The 19,883-nt window shown below is 29.8% G+C and overlaps 3 protein-coding genes across 4 annotated transcripts; 1 reads left to right on the top strand and 2 right to left on the bottom strand.

Moving 5' to 3' along the window:
* Positions 1-5,319: 5,319 nt before the first annotated feature.
* On the bottom strand, positions 5,320-7,954 carry LOC148194707 (uncharacterized). Its single transcript, XM_088095978.1, has 3 exons — positions 7,628-7,954; positions 7,323-7,403; positions 5,320-5,990 (listed from the first exon to the last, which is right to left on the bottom strand). Exons 1-3 carry the CDS (start codon positions 7,808-7,810, stop codon positions 5,619-5,621), a joined length of 636 nt encoding a protein of 211 aa, XP_087952104.1. The 5' UTR covers positions 7,811-7,954; the 3' UTR covers positions 5,320-5,618.
* Positions 7,955-12,593: 4,639 nt separating this feature from the next.
* LOC124845048 (UDP-rhamnose/UDP-galactose transporter 6-like) lies at positions 12,594-16,415 on the top strand. 2 transcript variants are annotated; one of them, XM_088095596.1, is made up of 7 exons: positions 12,594-12,798; positions 13,611-13,803; positions 14,179-14,240; positions 14,439-14,639; positions 14,937-15,098; positions 15,648-15,995; positions 16,106-16,415. In XM_088095596.1, the coding sequence occupies exons 2-6, from the start codon at positions 13,674-13,676 to the stop codon at positions 15,936-15,938; spliced, it is 846 nt and encodes a 281-aa protein (XP_087951722.1). In that variant the 5' UTR covers positions 12,594-12,798; positions 13,611-13,673; the 3' UTR covers positions 15,939-15,995; positions 16,106-16,415. The 2 variants fall into 2 exon arrangements, with proteins under 2 accessions (XP_087951722.1, XP_047178038.1); XM_047322082.2 differs by having other exon boundaries at positions 12,595-12,798; positions 14,179-14,363.
* Positions 16,416-17,184: 769 nt separating this feature from the next.
* Positions 17,185-18,938, bottom strand: LOC124845049 (small ribosomal subunit protein uS13z/uS13y/uS13x). Its single transcript, XM_047322084.2, has 4 exons — positions 18,782-18,938; positions 18,517-18,677; positions 18,235-18,423; positions 17,185-17,507 (listed from the first exon to the last, which is right to left on the bottom strand). The coding sequence occupies exons 1-4, from the start codon at positions 18,782-18,784 to the stop codon at positions 17,402-17,404; spliced, it is 459 nt and encodes a 152-aa protein (XP_047178040.1). The 5' UTR covers positions 18,785-18,938; the 3' UTR covers positions 17,185-17,401.
* Between the last annotated feature and the right edge of the window lie 945 nt (positions 18,939-19,883).

Genomic DNA, 19,883 nt, shown 5'->3' with positions numbered 1-19,883 from the left:
TAAGTTGGTGTGAGCCGATGATTGAGTCAAATTAGTCTGGATTGAAGGTTGAGTCAAGTCTACACGAGCTAAATTTCGAGCTTAGTTGATGAAGGTTGAATGTCAAGTCGAGTCGACTCGAGCTAAAGGTTAAGTCAAGTCGGCTCGAGTCGAATGTCGAGCCAAGCTGGTCGAAACTAAAAGTCATGACATATCAGCTCTGTCCAGAGTTGAACTATAGATATGGATGACAAATAAACTCGTCCTCATTAATATTGTGTGAACCTATCATCGTTTTGAAAAAAAAAATTACATTAACTTTTATGGGTAATACCTAATTTTTTAGTTAGATATATAGATAAGAATGTATATGCACATATCTAATTTATCTCATCTCTTTCATACTTGTCATGATACTCATCTACGTCCTTATCTCTCTTTTTGTTTAAATGACTAAAACACATTTGGTTTATATATATATATATAAAAGAAAGAGAAAGAAATAGATTACACACTTTTATTCTTTTTATTATTTTATTTATAATATATTTTTTCTTTTATCAATTTTTTTGTATAATTATATTTAAATAATATATGTAAATTAAATATTTTTATGTTTTAAAATTAGTACGAGGATAAAACTAAAATTTTTCTTTTAAGTAGGAGACAAGGAAATAAAAATCTTCTTTATTCCACTTAGTACCATCCAAAACGATATTACGATACGAGTGAATAAAATCTAATTCAATTGTACCTTTTTGGTAGACCATCATATACTAAAATTGTAAATTATCAATGAAATAAAAAATGGAACTGCAAAATATCAGCATCGTAACCTAATTTTAGAAGTGTGAGTCGAAATGCCTCGATTGAAGTTTGGAGTATAAAACAATTCATTGGTATGATGCGTGAAGAGTAAAACATGAAAGTTCCAATGTGAATTCTTTTTCCTCTTCCACGTAATCATTGTGAGAGCCCACCACCACTCTCTTGCATCAATCATTCATTTTCTTTCAAATAAATATTACTACTCATAAATTTTGGACTTGGAAATTATGAAAAATGATTTAAGATCTTTAACAAAACATCAACCATAAAATATATAAATAGTTTTTATATTTTCCTTTTGTCTTTCATGTAGCTTGTATCTTGTATTTGGATTGAAAACTTAATTTAAAGAATTAGAAATGAGTAAATTTGAAAGGAAGAGGAGGTGAAAATGAATTAGTTTGGATTAAGGAATTTAAAATAAAATTTTATAAAAATTAATAAACGACATGGTAGATTTAATAAATTAAAAAAATATTTTAATTGATAAAATTGAAAGATTATTATTATTATACTTACTTTATTATTATTGTTTTATTTATTTATTTTATAATGGTATTATTATTTTTATTAATAATACTATTATTTATTATATTATATTATTATTATTTTATTTATTATGTTTTTAATTAATTAGATTTATTTATTTAATAATCATGAAATTGGTTTTTAATATAAAAATTAAAAAGAAAACACACTTTCTCCTCGAAGAAAAGCTGAACGAAGAATTTTTTTCTTACTTTTTATAATTTATTATTTCCATATTCTAACTTTCTTTACATTTTTACACTTACAAACTTTCTATTTCGAGAAACAAACAAGCCATCATAAAACCTCATCACCTCGGACATGGGAACGAATGTTTTATATTTTTAATATTTAACGAAAATAATATGAAATTGTTTGTTTGTTTATGAAAAAAATGATGACAAGTCGTTGTGATTGAAATGAATACTAAATAACTTCGTTTGAAATTGTGAATTGTTTTAGGCTGCTATACCTACCATCATCGTCTCTCTGCACTGCATGACAGCATCAATTTTAATTTCAATCACCATTATGGGTCCCACCATTATCTTAATTAGTCACTATCATATCATTTAGAACTGCTGTCTCATCTCATTCCATACCTACACTAGAGATATCAGTATGTTTTGAACCTGAAATTAAGAAAAATAATGGGTGATTACATTTAGATAATCAAAATTTCTAACATACATATATAATTGAATTACTTTATTTAAATTCAAATAAAAATTACTCTGACTTTTAATATCAATTAAAAAAATCAACAAGTTGTAATAGAATATAAAAAATCAATTCCATCCAGTGGCAAATTAGTGTTCAATACTTGTACTTGTATGCGTAAAGATTTGTCAAGTTTGTAAGTATTAAGTTACACAAATAAGATGATTATTCGTTAATCTAATATATTAAAAAAAAACACTGATATAACAATAACAATAAAATTCCAAATGTATATTTTATCTTTAAAATTCAAAATATCATTTAATATATCAATCATGTTCATCGATTATATTCATTACATATTATATATAATTAATATAATAAAATAAAAAATATATAAATTAAATACTAATAATAAATAATCAAAATTAATAGTAATGTTGTTAGTATTGAGAATAAAATTATAATTTTTTTTTATTTTCCTTTAATTTAAACAATCTTCTTTTTCACTTTCATTTTTCTCATTTCCATCCTTTTTTAAGTCTCTTAATATACCCCTTAAAACAAATAAAATTTAAATAAATTCAAACACTTTTAATGCTTTCCATATTAACATAATGATTCAACATTTTATCTATTTTAATATAATATTTTCAATTCTAACTTAAATTGTAATATTTTAAAAAATATCAACAATTGAAAACAACAATACACTGCAATACACTTTATATTATTTCATATGTTAAAAATATTTATTTATTACAATTTTAGTTATGGTATAATTTATATATCTGAATTGTTTGTTTATCATAAATTTAGATATATGAAATGATGTTTATTTTGTGCAATGCACAAACTAAAATATTAGTTATTGATAATTTATAACCTATATTCATTAATATAATAATCTGAAGAAGAGAAAAATGAGTTTAATATAATAACTTAGTAAGAATAATATGCTTAGTATTTAAGAAGTCATTTGTAAATACGTAGACGATAAGAAATACAATAAAATTCGTATGTGTATATATTATGGCCAAGGGAAAAGAAAGCGTGAGAATTGATGGTGTTGTTTTATTGAGATTAAATTAAGGGCAGTTGCTCCCTCCACCACCACCGAATGCTTCTTGCACCACCCCATACCAATTTTACCCTTCTCTAAAACGGATGTCAACATCCGTTTCACCTTCAACGGATGTTGACATCCGTCCATTCACATATTTTATATTTTAATTTATTGTTTTTATTTAAAAAAAAAAAACCTTCAACGGATGTGGCGACATCCGTTATCCTACTTGATTGTTTACTCCATAATTTGTAATCTTAACTATACGCAGATTAGCACATGCAATGGATTTTACTGCGATCAATTCAAACCAAACTCTAACTCGAAACCAAAAATGTGGACTGAGAACTGGAGTGGATGGTTAGTGTCCTTGCTATATAAATCATTTAGTTATTTGAATGTCATACTCAAAATATGATCTGATTGATTGTGTAGCACTTTCTCAATCAACTCTACTTTTCTTTTTTGTTGTAACCTTTTGAATTCTGTGAAACTATAGGTTTCTTTCGTTTGGTGGTGCTGTGCCTTACAGACCAGTGGAAGATCTTGCTTTTGCTGTGCCACGCTTTTACCAGCAAGGTGGAACTTTTCAGAATTACTACATGATGATACAATATTGCATGTTGTTTAATGATTTAAGCTATTCAAGATAGGAAAAGAGCTTATGCTTTCTACTTTTTCTGTTCCTTGCTTGGAAAAAGTACCATGGAGGGACTAATTTTGGCCGAACTACCGGTGGACCTTTCATTTCTACTAGTTATGATTATGATGCTCCAATTGATGAGTATGGTATGGATTCTTTAAACCTTTGTATCTCATATTAATTGTCGATTCTATAGAATTATATAAACTGGACAAGTTTGATTCTATATGAAGTCATGAAGATGAGCAAACAGTTTTACAATGAAAATATATTAATTTCAAAACTTAAAAAAACTAAAAACTTAAAAAAAAAAACTAAACGGATTTGGGACATCCGTTAACGGATGTGGCACATCCGTTAAAGAATTTTTTCTTCAACGGATGTCGACATCCGTTCGAGAGAAAAGGAGGAGGTGTAGGATATTTTAAAATATTAAGGATAGTTTTGGAATTTAAGAAAAGTGTGGTGGTGCAGGAAGCAATGTGTGGTGGTGTAGGGAGTAACCTCCTAAATTAAGATGTGTTGTCACTTACATACACTTTGATTAGATTAAATATCTGTGGACCAATACAAGAGCTTACGGCCCAAAGGAAGATTACGGGCTTTTCATAAGATCCATGTTTCGAATTGCCTCCTCAAATTTCTACTTCCCACGACCGTTTTAAACTGAATTTTACTGAAACACCCCTATTCACACATTTTACCAAATGTAAAAATTATGAAAAGAATAAATTATAAACTATATAATTATTTTATTTTTATTATGTTATCCTTTGGCTTCAAGAATTCTTCTGATGCTAAGATGCCTTTTGGGCCAATGCCATCTCATTGTCACAACAGCACAAGCGATTCCAATGCTAAGTTTTCTTCCATTCTATTCTCATTCCATGAACACTGCATTTGTCTGAGGGTAAACCCTTCTCTTTTCTTTCTTTTAAAAACTATCAAGCTTTCACCAAACGCAATGAATCATCACTTAAGAACTTTCTTAAGTTTATCCTAAAAAGACTGTATGAATTGCGGTTAAATGCGTGTCTTTATTCTCTCTATTCACAGATTAACAACAATATAAAGAAAATAACAGAGAACGAGCTATAAGGATTAACAAAATAGATATCAAAAGCAATGGGATATACAAAAGATGCCTGAAGTTGTGAATTGCAACATACAGAATGTGCGAAAAGGACTGGTTGTGGCCTTCAGCATGTTCAAGGTGAACCACTTTGGAAGCCAAAAAAAAAGAATATGTATATAATCATTGTAATTAAAAATTATTTAATTAATGTCATGTATACTTTTATTTATAAAATAATAATTACTCAACAAAATAATGTGTGATAAGTGATATTTATGATAATGAATTTCTAAAGACATTGAACAACTTTCAAAATACTACTGAATAATGTTATCCATTCTTATCACTGCATATGCTGAAAAAGAATTCAAAATAAAAATTATTAAAATTTTATTCATGGTTTTACTGAAAAGAAATTTTTAAAAAATCTTGATTATGAAAGAATTATGGATAATTTTGCAGAAAAAAGTGCAACAAAAATATTTATGATTAGAAGAGGACATCCATGACACCAGAAATCCTTGAGGGGACAGGTTTAGGTAGGAAACTTGAAATAGAAGTAATGCCTACATTGAAATAAAGTTTGTTTGAAAGACGATCAGGGTACAAATTTTGATACCTTTAAACTATTTCAACAACAAACTTTACAAAGAACATTGAAGAACTAAGCCATTACTCAACTTGGATGGTACAAGCATGCGTTGTAATAAGTTAATGCTGTTTTTTGTAGGATACAACGAGCAAAACTCAGATATGCCCTTCCGTTGGTTATTCAATTCTTTTTGTAGGTAATGAAGAGGAATGGTGAAGCAAACATATTCAGTAGATGAAACTGCAGACTAGTCTGCATGCATGTCCATGGCAGCATCATTGAAACTGAATGCAGCAGAGTCCCTGCTTTGCTGCTGAAGAAAGTTCTCTTCAGTGTTACGGCTTCCATTCCCCATGGAGAGACCACTTGAGTAGTTCCCTACCTCACCAATTTGACGAACAGGATTTGACAAAGCATTTGAAAACACGGAATTCTTTGATTGACTATCAATGTGCTCAGACCTGAGTCCCTGCCCCATAAGTGTCTGGCCAGGAAATTCTGCAGTTACGGGAAAACCTGAACCAGTGACAGTGACATGCATTAGTGGTTGTGATTGTTGGTGTTGCTGTGGAACTCTAGGTGACATACACGGTTCCTCTCCACAATAATCCAGCTCATTCTGTTAGCACAAAAATCAAATTTCATTCATGCAATTTGTGATCAGTAACAACAAAAACCAATATTACATTGCATGAAGTACAAAGACATCCCCATGTAGCCCAAACCTGCCATATTACCTAACCAGCACTTTTGTTTTTCAGTACTGCAAGGTATCTAACTAGCCACAAGTGCACACAAGTTTCTGAGATAGCAAGCAATTTCTTAAAAACTGACAATCTTACAAATCTTTAAAATGGAAGGAAAAAAATGTTTCATTGTCTTTTCCATCCTTCCTAAACTGCTACAAAAAACTGACACATAATACTTGCCATTTCAATTTGGGGAAATTTCTCAGTCCTATGTATTTTCTACCTGTTTTTGCAATCAGCATTCATCAATGTAATTCTGCAACTTCTCAAAGCCCACAAGTGAAACACAAACTTTCAAACACTTGTTTTCACAAAAATTTAAAATAGCAATTACACTAAAGTTCCACCTCTTCAATAACTTTAGAAAATGAAAATTTAAAGAGAGAAAAGATCACATGAAAGAAAAGGGCAACATCCATCGGAGAAATCAAGATGGCTTTCTCCCGCTTAAAATTTTACCCAATTTTCAGACCTTCTCAAGTTAAACTTCATTTAATTTAAAAATTCACACTAAGAAACCTTTCCAACATTCTGTTATAACTTGCATATACGCAAACAAAACACTATAAATTTCAGTTCATCAACAAAATCACTAACTGATTCAAGGAAAACAAATTGACATTCCACTAAGAACAGAGAAATAAAAGAATGATAACAAAGTAAAACTGCAACAGACAAGGCAGAAAACAAGTAATTTAGAAAAAGGTAAAGACCTGCGTTAATCCAGCCTACAGAAACAAAAACACTACTGATCAATTAAGCAAATGTCAATACCGGAGAATGAAATCAAAATCTGGACAACAAGACTAACATGAACTTCATAGATTATTTTCTTGTACTTTTTTCCTTTCCATCAGCAGTATTGTTCAATAGTGCGATCTGGGCAAGCTTAAACAAAAACAACATAGCCTTGTCTCACCAAGTGAGGTTGACTACAAGACTTCACAAAGCCGTTTGGCTTGTTCATAAACAGGTTTGGCAAAAATTGACCATTTTGTTATTCATTTATGATTGGTTGAAAGTCTTTCAAAAATTTACATTTGTCTCAAGGGAAGTCTAGCTATAAGCCTTGCTGTATGATGATATGATACATGTGCATCATCTTATCAGTAACTAGCAAGCTATAACTCCTCGGCCTCCCTCATTTTGTTTGCTTCACAATGACATGCAAAACACAAAAAGAACAATAGAATGAAACCAACCTGAATGTAGCCGAGTATATCAACAGGTGCAGTTTTTGATCCACCTTCTTGTTGCCTCCGGATCCACTGATAAATCTTTTCCTGAAATCGGACACAGCACACACCAATTAAAACAAATTACATAGTTTAAACCCTAAACACGTGGAAAAAAACAGTAAAAATGCGGAGGTAAGAACTCAATTGCAATCGAGAACAAGAATTAAAAAATGAAGTAAAAAAAAAGAAAGATAGTTTTTTTATTTTTGAAAAGTCCAGGAAATATATGGAATGGAAAAGGGTTGGAGGATAAAAGAGAAAATTGTTACAAGGGAGTGGCGTTCACCGGCTTGGAAGGAGAGTTTGTGGCGGTTCATGGAGAGAGTGTAGAGGTGTGAGAGAGAATTGGCAGCACTGGAAAATGAAGCGTACATGGTTCGGTCCACCTCGTCCATGCTTGAGGCTATTGATTTTCTCTTCTTCGCCATGATTGTGCCTTTGCCCAATTGCATAGAAGACGTTGTGAGTGGGTTTTATGCGCGAAGGAGAAAGAGGGCGTTTCGGTTTTCATCGGTTTCCACCAATACAAAAATCATTCCACTCCATGGATTGGTAATAAAAGCTTGTCCCTTGCTTTGAACCACTTTGGTGAAAAAATCCAACTTTAATCAATTTAATCTGATTCTTTATACAATGCTATTTATTGATTTTTTTTTCTTTTTTCTTTTACCTTTTCAAGAAACAATCTTTTCTTTCTTTTAGGGCTTATGGCAGTGATAAAATAGAATGAAATTTGTAATTAATGTTTTATTCTAAGATATCATAACCAATATTATAGAAATAACTAATAATCTTTTGAAATGTGTTTTATAATAAGGTCCTAAGGAAGTGTTTTATTTTTGTTTTATTATTATTTTTACATCTTATTCCATTTTCACTACTAAATATTTCGTTGTTATATATATATTTTAAACATACTTATTAGCAGAGAAAATGGAAAATAGAAATATTATTGTACTTTGTTTGGTAACTAACAGTACAGAGTGGAAGGACACATAATATAATTGGCAAATATAAACCCTTCTTTATTTAGGCAAGGACACGTACGAGTGATAAAATATTACATTTTCTTTCTTTTTCTTCTTTTCTAAACAATTAAAAACAATATCCTCCTTTCTACGTTTTTTTTTTTCATTCTTTCAGTTTTTTTTTTCTTTTCACATTCTTTCTTCAAACTAAACACATAATTATTGTCAATTGATAAATGTCATTATGATTTTAACAATATTTATTAGAAAAAGTTAATAAAATTAAAATATATAATGATTTGTTATTAAATAGTGGTAACAGTTTTTCTTTTACAGAAAAAAATTATAATATTATTTGCACACAAAAACTAAAGATACTAGTATGTGACTAAATGGCAATAATTTTTTTTTATAGAAAGAATAAACTAAAGAACAATATTTATTAATATATAAATGAAAATAACTAATTAAAAACTTCTAATCAATGAATTAATTTAACAGCGACCTTTCATTTAAGACGTGATATACGAAATTTATTATTGTAACTTTAAATATCAATTTTAAATAGTCGAACATTCACAGTTTCCAGATATGAAAAAAATATATCAATTTTTTATTGTAACTTTAAAGAGTTATTCTACATACTATCTGTACTAACTCGTGGAAATATTCTTAATACTCTCGTTTTGTTGTCCCTCTTTAAATTGAGTTGGAATTATCTCCAATTTTAAACTTTAGAATTTGAGAGAATTCAATTACAAACCAAATTTTGAAAAAGATCATTTTATCAACAGTTGATATATTTATTGGAGTAATTTTATTAGGTGGAAGTTTGGAATGATCTTGTTTTGAAAAATAGTTCTTAGAAATATTGAATAGATTTGAAAATAAATGTTATGATATTGAATTTTGTGTGATTTTAAATTGGTATATCTATACCTAAAGAAGATATTTATTTTTGTATATATAATTTTTATTCTTATTTTATCTTTTATAATATATTTATTAATTGATTTAAAAAAAATATAATTGTTAACTAATTTTTTATGAGTAATTGTTATTTTAAAATATTTTATATAAAATTGTTTTTTTCTTATATTTCTTTATTATATTTGTAGTTTCTACTATCACCATTTAATTTCTTATTATTCTTTAATATTAACGTTAAGAATGAAATCCCAATACCCAAAGTTGTGAACAATATATAGATGGAATAAAGAAAAAGACATTAGGAGTAGTACGCAATACCTAAATATTAGCGGTACAAACTGCATATATGATTAAGAAAAAAAATTGAGACATAAGATAATTTTATTCTAAAAAACAAAATAACGTTACTCTTAAAAGTTTAATTAACAATAATAATATTATAAAAGATAAAATATAAATATAAATATAAATGATATATGAGAATTCTATATATATATATATATATATATATATATATATATATTATATGATTTCCTAACTTATCGTAACATGTTAATAACCTCTTAAATTATATCAAAATTTAGTTGACAAAAATATCTTTATATATTATAGATTCAAAGTGTTAAGGTTAAAGATATTTGAATAATTTCTGATTTTTTTATTTTAAATTAAAAATAAAAATTATTAAAATACCCTTGTATTTGAAGTATGCCTTTTTTAATATGAGGGTATTTTTGTCAACTAAATTTTGGTTACTTTAAGAGGTTACGTAAGTTAGCAAACCCATATATATATATATATATATATATATATATATATGGGGTTGGCTAACGTGCGTAAGTGCTGTTTTTGAGTTGGATTCTAAGTTTTAAGCTTAAGGGTATTTTAATAATTTTCATTTTTAAAACTAAAAAAATACCCCAAACCCTTACTCACTTCCCTCATTCATCTCATCTCTCTCACTCCAACTTTTTCTCTATGATTCCTACTGTAGCTCCAATTGAAAAATTCACAAACACTTGTCGTTAAACCATTCGTCTTTGTAAAGAGTTGAGTCATCGACATATTCACCTTCAGGCAAAGGTTCATTCAAGATCTCTTCAATTTCACCATTTTCACTAACCGCTCTAATTTTATCATCTGCATATCTTAGAATCATCATCTCATAAAAAAAAATCTTCAGACCAATGATCAATTCCTTCGGATGTCATTATACTTGTGAAAATTAGATAAAATTATATACGACAAAAATTATAAAATGAAAACTCATTATAAAATCATTTTTTGTAAGAAATTGTTTAACAAGAGAGTGTTTCTGATTTTTGTAGGCCAATTACCAATTCCTTTGATGTCATTATGCTTGTAAAAATTAGATAAGACAAAAATTATAAAATGAAAATTCATTATAAAATCATTTTTTTATAAGAAATTGTTTAACAACGAGTAATTTTTATTTTTTTGAGGTCAATTACCAATTCCTTTATGCTTGTGAAAATTAGATAAAATTAGATAAGACAAAAATTATAAAATGGAAACTCATTATAAAATCATTTTTTGTAAGATTGTTTAATAGTCAATGTCAAAACCCGGTACACATTGGCTAAAATGTACCAACTGAAAAACAGGCGTACGCGCGTTAGCAAACTCATATATATATATATATATATATATATATATATTATTTGTTTGTTTATTTATAAATATACTTATGTTATTATTTATAATTCTTAATTATTGAATTCTTTTTTCATATAAAATACCCTTGTCATAACTTACTTGCTACATCACAAATCAATTTAACATGACTCAACAATATATAATTTAAAATATTATTAATTGACTCCACCAACAATATATAATTTAAAATATTATTAATTGATTCCAATAATCTAGAATATATTTAATAAAAATCAAATATTTAAATTATTTATGTTCTTATTAACATGCTTAGCTTTCATGCAAGTTTTATACATTTGATTTTACTTTGGAAATATATGTATTGAATAAATTCAGAGATTTTATATTTATAATATTATCTCACACTTTCCAACAACATGCTCTTATAAGATAATAAACTATGACTAATGTTTTTTTTAAGGTAAATTTCTTATATTTGGTTTGATCTAGTTTTACATCGTCCTTGGCTCTCAAAACTATATATATATATATATATATTCTTTTATTTGAGTTACATACTACCAAAATCAATATAATCTCCTTTAATACTTTCCGATATATCGTGAAGTCAAAATAATATATAGTAGAAGTCAACTATATAACACCTAACATCCTATCAAATTTTAAAGACTATTATATGTATCAAATTGGTTCATTTGTTTTGAATTATTTTACTCTTATTAAACATAAAATAAGTATAATTTAACTCCAAACATTCTCGGATAACACCAATTTAATTAAGTTCATACATTATAACTCATCTTAATTTTCACAGTTCCAAAAATATATATTCACCAACACGTCGATTTAACTCAACAATCTAATAGATAATTTACAAAAAAAACAGTTTCGTTCACATGCAAACTTTAGAAGACTCAACATTTTCACAGTTTCAATATACCAAATTGATCACATTAATTTACTCTCAATAAAATAATGTATCATAGTTTCATCACATCCACTAAACACTCTAAACTCTATTATAAAACAATAGATTCCTTTATTTAGATTGTGAATCACCGTCAAAAAGAGCTTTAGTGTCTCTAAAAACCTATATTTACATATGTAATATTTAGATATAAAAAATTCAGATTTTATCATACTCTAATAATTTTAATGGAACAAAAATTCATCTTGAACCTTTAAACCTCACATGTGAACCTAACAACCTTTACATACAATAGATCTCACTAAAAGACTTCAAAGAATTAACTTATTCTTTTTACAATTTTGATTGGATAAAATTGTTACACTTTTCACCCATACTTTTATAATAAAATAGATAAAAAATGAACAGAAAAAATATTAAAAAAATAGGAAAAATATGATTCTTATAAAATAAAAAAAATTTATGGTATAACATTAATAAAATATTCAAAATATTATTTATAGCACAGTTTGTACCTTAAACTAATTTTTAATCCTCACACCATTTCAAAATTTGATAAACTAGTTCTATATAAAAAATAATAATTAAATGTTAAATTTTCTTAAGCATTTAGTGTAGTTAATAAATGCAATTAAAGTTAATGAATAAGAGTATTAGACTTGTTTTCAAACTGCATGGAATTAGTTAATATAGTATGGTTGAATACAATTGCTGTGATTATTTAAGAAAAGGAGGAAAAAGAAAATAGTTACTGTGTTGGTGTTGTTCCAAAATGATCAAAGCTGAGCATGTTTAGACAAAACAACAGGGATACTTGAGAAACATAACATGCTTATTATGCTCGTCTTTCTTGGGTACATAGCGCGTGCCACTTCTACTCCAATCTGCAAATTGCATTCTCCAATCTTCAATTCCTTTCTACCCACATTTCCTTATGCTACATTCATTCCAACGCCCAATGTCTTCTCCATTCACAGTTAGTTTATTTGTTCTCAACCTATTTTTGTTTCACATTCTCAATCCTTCTCATCTTTTACCCTTTAGTTTGTTTTAATTCATTCATACAATCTTATATTTTTCTTTGTTGAAGGGACTAAAAATATTGAATCTCGGTAAATACCAGGTTACCCATGTTTGATTATGATCTCTCTTTTAGAAAAGTTGTTACCATTTACTAAATTTTAGCGTCACCCTTCTGGATCCGAGATCCCTTTTGGGATCTGTTTATAATGGATATGAAAAATAAGAGTTTTAAATTTTGTTTACTCTGTATTTTATTTTTTCATAGAACGCAAAATATTTAGCATTGTCAAATTGTGTGGGTTCGTTTTGGTGATGGATTGGAGTTCAATTTATTTGAATTGGTTTCTTACATTACGGTGAATTTAGGAGTTTTGTCTTTGATAATTGTCACCCAATAAAGCTAAATTGGAATTGACATTTCATTCAAACGGGCTATCATACTGCCTTCTGCCCTGAAAATGAGTGAACAACTTTAGGGTTGTTACTATGCATGGTTAGAACCGAATTGTAATGTCAGCTTTCTTTGGATGCAAGATCCATTTAATCAAAGGGTGGTTCATTTTATCATTCTTCAGCTGGGTCTAATGTACCGTTTGTATATAAATATAAATGATCTTGGGTCCTGTTTTACATTCCGTTGATCACATTTCCATCTGTATTATTTTTATTTTAAACATGATAATTTCGTATTTTCCAGTTTACCAGGCTTTGTATTTGTTTATTTAAATGGATTGACCAATGCACATCATTTGAATGGTTCAACAGAATGCTATGGAGGCTAGTTAGAAGAACCCAAAGTCAGTTAATTTGTGAAAAATAAGCAAGAACATGGCAACGACTAGCAGGGCTGAGAAGAAGGCAGCAGTGGATGCAGCTGCGTGGGTGTTCAACGTTGTCACTTCTGTTGGAGTTATCATTGTAAACAAAGCTTTGATGGCCACTTACGGCTTCAGTTTTGGTAAATTCCTTTTCCAATTTTTAATGATGTCTTTCCTTGACTTACATTGTTGTTGGAGTTATGGAATTTTAGATATAATGGAAGGAAATACTAACTGTGATATACTACAATGTACAAATTTGTTAGATATGTTCATAAAATCTAGAATATTAACCCTTATACTAATCCTAATAACATATCATGGTAATACGTGAAAATATAGTAATTAGTCTTAAGGGACGATGAGGAAATAGGAAACAGTGGAGGATAATTTAAGATTTGACAAAATATTTTTCGATGTTTCCATAGATTTTAAGCCTTGTCCCAATAAATACATTATAATGTTCTGGCTTAATTTCTTATCATCTTTTAAATACGATTTGCCTTTTCCTGCAGCTACAACATTAACAGGTCTTCATTTCCTTACTACAACTTTGATGACATCCATACTAAAGATGGTGGGATACGTCCAGCCTTCGCATTTACCCTTTCCAGAACTTTTAAAATTTGTTTTATTTGCTAACTTCTCCGTTGTTGGAATGAATATTAGTCTAATGTGGAACTCAGTTGGATTCTATCAAGTGAGTTGGGTTGAATTTATCTATCTGTCGATCAATGCATTCAGAAGTTAACATTTCTTTTTAACCATTTTGCAGATTGCTAAGTTGAGTATGATACCTGTATCGTGCCTTTTTGAAGTTGTTTTCGACAAGGTTAGGTACTCTAGAGGCACTAAACTCAGCATATGTGTCGTTCTCTTAGGTGTTGGTGTTTGCACGGTTACTGATGTGAGTGTTAACACAAAAGGTTTTGTTGCTGCCTTTGTAGCAGTGTGGAGCACTTCTATGCAACAATATGTAAGAATGCATTCCACCATATGCGATGCTTCAGTTCAAAATTCAAACTTAAAATATCATATAATTAAATCTAGATTCATGCTTCTGCATGACAACACTACAAAGAGTGGTAGGCAATATGACAAACATTTTGAAGTTTGTCTTAAAATTGTTCCATGTTATGCTTAAATATTTGAATGCATTTTAGGTAGATTCAGGTATCATTTTTCAGCAATCAGCCCTCCTGTGCTGTAAAACATTTGTATAAGAAGTGTTAGTCTACTTTTTTTTAATGAATTTTCAATGTTTCGTGTGTAGTATGTCCATTTCCTTCAGAGGAAGTATTCACTCAGTTCTTTCAACCTATTGGGACATACAGCACCGGCACAGGCTGGATCACTACTTCTTCTGGGCCCTTTTCTAGACTACTTGTTGACAAACAACAGAGTTGACCAATTTGCTTATAATTCAGGTTCTTTGGTAAGTTCTGGAACACAAAAAAAGACACCAATGCCATTGTATTCAATGTGTAAACCCTTGATGATTTACTTTCTCTGAGAAAGTGAGTAAATGCATCTGTGGATTCACATGGGTATACGTATAATGAACGACTTGATGTGTTAAAATAGATATTGATTTCACCTTCAGATGTATGTAGATAAGATAATTGTGCATATGGTATATATGGTTTTTTTTAATGCCTTTATGTTTAAGAATGCCCCATTTCTTTAGTTATACAATCTGCTTATTAATGTGCCTTATTAATCTAAAATACTTTTATAAATTTATCGTATATGGCTAAAAACTTACTCAGCATTGGAAGCTTTGGGATTTATGTGGTGATTTTCATAGACGAATTTGTCTTAATTTGATTGAATGTGTATAACTTAGATGATACAAACATTATAGAACAAAGTCAAGAATGAAGTAAATTGAATTACAAATTGAACTTTTGTTGCTTTTGATTGTGGTATCTGGGTTGGTATTAACCTTTACCAAGTTTCCCAAATTTTGGGTTGGATTTTGCAGATGTTCATATTTATGTCATGCACTATAGCAGTGGGGACCAACCTTAGTCAATTTATCTGCATTGGCAGATTCACTGCGGTCTCTTTTCAAGTACTAGGCCACATGAAGACCATACTTGTTCTGATAATGGGGTTCTTTTTCTTTGGGAGGGAAGGTCTTAATGTTCAAGTGGTTTTAGGGATGGTTATTGCTGTGTGTGGAATGATATGGTATGGCAATGCCTCATCAAAGCCTGGTGGAAAGGAGCGTTTGAATTACTCTCTTCCCACCAACAAAACAGAAAACCAATAGTTTCATAGAATTCACTCATTATGGTGGTTTATTTACAGAAGTTGAGATGATAAGACGGTAAGTGATTATTTACAGGAAAGTAGTTATTTATTTTAAATTAAAACCTTATTATTTCAATCTCATTTGTAATTCTTTTAATTGATATGATTTATTGTTTTGGATTCCAGTGAATATATTTCATTATAGGGCTGACTACGTTCCAAGCAAAAATATCTCCTTCAATAATGACACTCATCCATTCTTGTTGCTTCTTGATTCTGGTTCTGTCAACAAAAGCAGCATTAAGAGCAGTGTGTTGAGACAGAAATTTTTCACACGACACAAATGAACGACAGAGGTCCTCCCATAGTTTGCCCTCATGAGAGTGCGACTTATCTGAAAGTGCAGGATTAGGTTGTTATTATATTGATACTCTCACATGTAAGTTTATATGATGACTGGTATGGACGCCTTCAATAAATCAAATTAGTTGCAGAATATGATCGATCGGAAGTCTGTTTAAATATTATTTCTGTCAAGAATAAGATTTTAAAGATACTCACAATTCCACCTGATTCTTGTGAATTTAGTTTATTGTGGATAAGAACTTTAAAGAAAATGTTAGATGAAAAAAACAGAGGACAAAGTTAAGCTTTAACAATTTGTAAAGAAAACTATTTATCTGAAAGTATCAGTTACAAGTAACCCATATAAAAGGAAGATTCAATAATATTCGGATTCGGTAACTCGTGAAAGAAAGATTCTCTAGTGCGAAGACCTAAATCGACTAGTGCGAAGACCTAAATCGACAAGTGACTTCATAGAAACTCAGAATTGGGATACGATTAATCGTTGTAAAGTGAACCAGGGACATACTATTGGACAATACACTTAGATAATTTTGCGATTATTTTCGAATACTTTTTACACGAATGGAAAAGAATTACAAGAGTCAAAGGTTTTTTTTTGATATAGACTTAACCAAAAAGGCGATAGAACGATCTTACAAGATCAAATTCCAGGGGAACGGATATTTTATCTTTCTTACATACATACAGTAAATGCTTAGTTTGACAAGTTCAGGAAAAAAAGACTTTCAAGGTGAATAATGATGAAGAAACTTATAATTTCTTGCACAAAAACGATGTCATCATATAATTCACACAGCCAAATACTTTATACAAAAACAAGCGACTAATATTTAAAGAATGTCCATGTTACCATGTAATAAAATTCTAGTGTAAAAAGGTAGTATTTCGCTCCGGGGTTGAAGTGAATATGTAATTTCATCAATAATATTCAAGGTTCTCTACAAATAAAAAACCAGAATCATAAGTAGAGCTTAACGCAAATAACAAACAAAATTGAAATTGTCACAGCATTTAAATAAAACTGATACAAAGTCGGTATGCAAAACATGTCTAGTGTTCTTTCAAATTTCCCTCCTCAACAAAATCTAATCTCCAAAGCCAAAACATAATAGCTTAACGCTTCTTAGAGACACCAACAGTCTTCCCCCTACGGCCAGTTGTCTTGGTGTGCTGACCACGGACTCTAAGGCCCCAGTAGTGCCTCAATCCACGGTGGTTTCTGCATAATGAAACTTAAATAGTTAATTTGGTTCAGAAGTCACCAATACTTCACAAGCAATGCCCAAATTGTCCAGAAAAGTCCTTCGGAAAATTTGTAATTCCACAATTTATGGCAGGGTAAGTTAATCTCATTACACCAATATTTACCATAACAACATAAATGTTCAACTGATTGCAATGATGTTAATCTAACAAATATATGACAATGTATACAGGTCATGCTTCAATTAGCTCTTTCTTTGAAAATTATTTGCTTCTGTCAATCTCGCAAGGTTACAACAAAAATTGGAAACTAAATATTCAAAATGACTAGCAGCAAAACCAAATTCAAGTTACTGGTCAAGAAAGCAAATTAAACTTGAAATGCTTCTTCTATAACTGCACTACAATTAAGACTAATATCATCATTAGTTAATGAGAACCATTCTATCCAATTCACAAGATCTTGAAAAATACAAACCAGGCTAGCAGTTACAATACCCAACACAAAATTACAAATTTCTACGCCATGACAGAAAACCAAATCAAATCCAACAACCAACATATTTGGCACAGTTCATCAAACATGAAATATTTCACAAACAAACCACAGAGCAAATCAGTTTAAACAAAACGTCATTCGGCTTTGTCGACAAAAGCAAAACTTATTTTCGACCGAAACTAAATGATGAGACCCAAAAACGATTGAATAACTCAACTATGAATAGACATAGTAAATGAGTGACCTGATTTTCTTGAGTCTCTCCAAGTCATCCCTGAGCTTCATATCGAGAGCATTGGAAACAACTTGGGAGTACTTGCCATCCTTGTAATCCTTCTTCCTGTTAAGAAACCAGTCTGGGATTTTGAATTGCCTAGGGTTGGCTACCACTGTCATCAGATTATCCAACTCGGCAGCACTCAACTCACCAGCCCTGACAGCAGCACAAAAGAAAAAACACCCATGTCAAGAAAACCCAGAAACTCGTGAACCAACGTGCAGTTAAACTGACCAAACAAACAAGCACCTCTTGTTCATGTCAACATCAGCCTTCTTGCAAACCATGTTGGCGAATCTCCTGCCAATACCCTTGATGGAGGTAAGGGCGAACATTATCTTCTGCTTGCCATCAACGTTAGTGTTCAGCACACGGAGAATGTGCTGGAAGTCCTCGTTCGCCACCAGAGCCTGCAATATTCGCAAAAGCAAATTCAATTACCGATAGGGTTCCTCAAAAAATTGAACCTTTTTAGTCAACGTCAAGGAGTGAGAGGTGCTGAAAGGGCACGTACCATTTTCGACGCGGAAGTATCGTTGGAGAGTGATGGTCGCCGCCGCTGCTATCGGTGCTGGTTGAATGAGGATCTGAAACTCTAGGGTTTGGGAATGAGTGATGTTATATAAATGTGCTGAGCCTGTTCTAGGGTTTTGTCGTGTGGGCTTGTTCAACTTCAGTGGCCCATTTATTACCTCAGTTTGGGCTTTGATTTTTCTTTTATTTCTTATAGAATAGTTGATGAGTAGGCAAATACTTTCTACACCCTAATAAAAAATTTACTACACTAATTTAGAATATTTTTTTGGGTTGAAAAATACATATATTTTCAAATTTTAACAGCTTATTCTCCTCATATCCTCTCACTTCAAATCCTGTGTGATACGTATTCTACGTTAGGTTTTTTATTGCTTACTTGTACTTTACTGTATACCTAACTATGTATTTTTATGTTATTTGATTCTCAATGCCTTCTGGGATACATTTTCAAAGTTACTCCGTTTTTCATTTTCTGTTTTCTGTTTTATTGCTTGATTAAAGACAAATTCTTATTTTTGTTTCCTTAACAATATTATTAAACAACAAATAGAACACTTTATTCTTAATGATTACTATTTTAGTTTCTTTTAATATGTTTATATACTTTCACATAAAAAACAAAACAATTTACTATTCATACATTTTTTAGAATTTTAATTAATTATAATTTGATTCTAATATATTTTTTTATTATCATGAAATTAATTTTACCAATCTTTTTATATTTTCATACATTCAATTTTTTCAAAAAATAAATAACTACGTTCATAGAAAATCGAAGTTTTTAAAATGAATTTTCTTGTAGAAAGTGCTTTTAGATTAAAAACGAGAATTTTTTACTTCTCTTAATTATTTGACCATACCTAAAATGTTTTCCTCGCTAAATTGATGAGATTGATAATTAATCATTAGTATGACTAAGCAAAGTAATGACATCGCCAATCAATCATTAATATGTCCAGAAAGATCAATATCTTATACACTGAGATTTGTTAAAGAAGTTTAATAGTTGGTTAAATATGTTTAATCCTTACACAGAAAATAATAATAATAAAAGGAGATAATACAGCAATAGTTAA

This window comes from Vigna umbellata, chromosome 8 (genome assembly GCF_029865625.1).
Source record: "Vigna umbellata cultivar VRB3 chromosome 8, Vumbellata_1.0, whole genome shotgun sequence".
Classification (NCBI taxonomy): Eukaryota; Viridiplantae; Streptophyta; class Magnoliopsida; order Fabales; family Fabaceae; genus Vigna; species Vigna umbellata.
This window is presented reverse-complemented; position numbering and strand designations above follow the sequence as displayed.

Excerpts from the sequence above, each read along its gene's own strand:
- LOC124845048 (XM_047322082.2), top strand. The coding sequence starts at position 13,674 with ATGGCAACGACTAGCAGGGCTGAGAAGAAGGCAGCAGTGGATGCAGCT. Across the intron at positions 14,640-14,936 it reads GCACTTCTATGCAACAATAT|TATGTCCATTTCCTTCAGAG; the intron begins GTAAGAATGCAT and ends TTTCGTGTGTAG. Across the intron at positions 15,099-15,647 it reads CTTATAATTCAGGTTCTTTG|ATGTTCATATTTATGTCATG; the intron begins GTAAGTTCTGGA and ends TGGATTTTGCAG.
- LOC148194707 (XM_088095978.1), bottom strand. The coding sequence starts at position 7,810 with ATGCAATTGGGCAAAGGCACAATCATGGCGAAGAAGAGAAAATCAATA. Across the intron at positions 7,404-7,627 it reads CCGGTGAACGCCACTCCCTT|GAAAAGATTTATCAGTGGAT; the intron begins GTAACAATTTTC and ends GTCCGATTTCAG. Across the intron at positions 5,991-7,322 it reads ATATACTCGGCTACATTCAG|AATGAGCTGGATTATTGTGG; the intron begins GTTGGTTTCATT and ends TTGTGCTAACAG.
- LOC124845049 (XM_047322084.2), bottom strand. Across the intron at positions 18,424-18,516 it reads GATGTTGACATGAACAAGAG|GGCTGGTGAGTTGAGTGCTG; the intron begins GTGCTTGTTTGT and ends TGCTGCTGTCAG. Across the intron at positions 17,508-18,234 it reads GAGAGACTCAAGAAAATCAG|AAACCACCGTGGATTGAGGC; the intron begins GTCACTCATTTA and ends TTCATTATGCAG.